Below are 2,119 nucleotides of genomic sequence, written 5' to 3'. Positions count from 1 at the left end.
TCTAAAATATGTTAATAACTTGGCTTTGATTTTATAGCTATTGTAAACCAATTAATTATTTAAATGGATGTTTACATAGGGAAATACATAAAAAAATAATTTAGGAAGATCTGTCATGCAATTGTGAATGATAAATTGAATCAAAATAATAACAAAAGTATCATAATCTTCCTGGCAAATAAGGAGAAAATGTCTCAATTCTTACACAAACAATACCTTTAAATGATGACATACTTCCTACAGAGAAAGAGACAGATTGAAGGGGAAGACAGACTCAGGGTGTTTATTTCACCAAGGCCACACTTCACTACTTGAGAAAGTTTCTCTTGTCCGTGATTACCTTATGTACTGCTGACCTTATCTGCTTGGTTTTTAGGCTGTAAACCAAAGGGTTGAGGACAGGAGTCAAGAACAGAAAGAGATTGGCCATAGTGACATGGAGAAGAGGAGAAGTGAATGTCCCAAACCTATGAATCAAGGCTAGTGCAATGAGGGGCACATAAAAGATGAAGACAGTGAAGATGTGGGAAACACAAGTATTAAGTGCCTTGAGCTGACCACCTTCAGAGGCAATACCTAGCACTGTTCTTAAAATCAACACATATGAAATGACAATGAGCATGGAGTCAATCCCAAAGGAGCAGATGACGAGGGACAACCCATAGATGATGTTGACTCTGACAGGGCCACAGGCCAGCATCATAACATCAGGGTGGTAGCAGTAGCAGTGGGACAGAATGACATCCTTGCAGAAGGGCAATCGCTTTAACAGGATCGGTAAAGGAATCATCAACACCACACCCCTTACCACAGCTGTGAGCGCCATCCCTATAATACGAGGAGGGGTTAAAACCACAGTGTAGCGCAGTGGGTTGTGAATAGCTACAAACCGGTCAAAGGCCATGGCCAGCAGGATGGCTGACTCCATGGAGGAGAAAGTGTGGATGAAGAACATCTGTGTCAGGCAGGAGTGGAACTCAATCTCCCTGTGATTCAGGAGGAAGACATTGAGTACTGTAGGTAGAGTTGATATGGACAGACCCATGTCTGTAGTTGCCAGCATAGACAGAAAGATGTACTGAGGCTCATGAAGGCTGGATGTGGTTTTGATGACAAAGAGGATAGTACAGTTCCCTAGGAGGGCAATTAGGTACATGACACACAGTGGGACAGAGATCCATGTCTGTACAGCCTCCAGACCAGGGATGCCTGTCAGAAGGAGAGTGGGAGGCTGAAACCAGCTAGTGTTTGTAAATCTCATAAGGATATATATCTCTTTGGTTCCAGTCCAGATCAGCTTCCAAATTTTCCTATTGAGAGAAAAAAACAATCATAAGTTAAGACAGGAAGAGATAAAGCGTCTAAGTCATTTGGGCAGCATTAATCCTATGCATTTTTATATCAAGGAGGTTTTCAAATCTATCTGAATAACTATTTAGTGTTAGACAATTAACAATTGGTATTAATATGTGAGAGTCAGTAGAATTCCTTTGACCTAGAATGGACAATCACTGATTAAGGGAAAGTAAAAATTAAGGACAAACTTTTTTTTATCCCAACAGAATTCATTCTCAAAATTCTTTCTCTTTCTTGGTAACTTGATTTAATTATATTCATATCTACTTTATTTTCAGTCTTCTTTGCCAAAGCTGTGAAAAACAGTTTCTGTATTTTCTCCCACACCAAGATCATACATACAAATATTCAGGCATCTGGAAAAATGGGAATTTTCCTGATATTTCCACTGTAGAAATGAAGCATAGACTATTTCAATAACCCACATAAACTCTGAGTCACTTTTTTACAACTCCACATGTTGCTATGTATTCTGACAATAAATTTCTAGGTTATTTCATGTTCTTTATCAAAATATGTTATTTTTTTCAACTAATATTCATCAAAACATGAGTGATAAAATAAATAAAGTGGGCATTAGACAGTAATCAGCTGGAGCTAGTATAGTATCAAGCATCACAAATAATATCTTGAAAATATTTGAAGTATCTGTGTTTCAAAATATAAATATAACATGTTAGGAAGCAATAAAAAACAATATGTTAATGTCCTAAAAATAGCATAACTGTAAGAAAAACTGATAGTTTATGTCTTTATCCTGGAT

The 2,119-nt window shown here is 37.4% G+C and overlaps 1 protein-coding gene across 1 annotated transcript; it reads right to left on the bottom strand.

The window, feature by feature from the left end:
* Positions 1–307: 307 nt before the first annotated feature.
* Positions 308–1,261, bottom strand: LOC134376329 (olfactory receptor 51A4-like). Its single transcript, XM_063094919.1, has one exon. The coding sequence runs from the start codon at positions 1,259–1,261 to the stop codon at positions 308–310; it is 954 nt and encodes a 317-aa protein (XP_062950989.1).
* Between the last annotated feature and the right edge of the window lie 858 nt (positions 1,262–2,119).

This window comes from Cynocephalus volans, chromosome 4, assembly GCF_027409185.1.
Source record: "Cynocephalus volans isolate mCynVol1 chromosome 4, mCynVol1.pri, whole genome shotgun sequence".
NCBI classification, from domain to species: domain Eukaryota; kingdom Metazoa; phylum Chordata; class Mammalia; order Dermoptera; family Cynocephalidae; genus Cynocephalus; species Cynocephalus volans.
This window is presented reverse-complemented; position numbering and strand designations above follow the sequence as displayed.

Coding starts and splice junctions, on each gene's coding strand:
- LOC134376329 (XM_063094919.1), bottom strand. CDS start 1,261: ATGAGATTTACAAACACTAGCTGGTTTCAGCCTCCCACTCTCCTTCTG.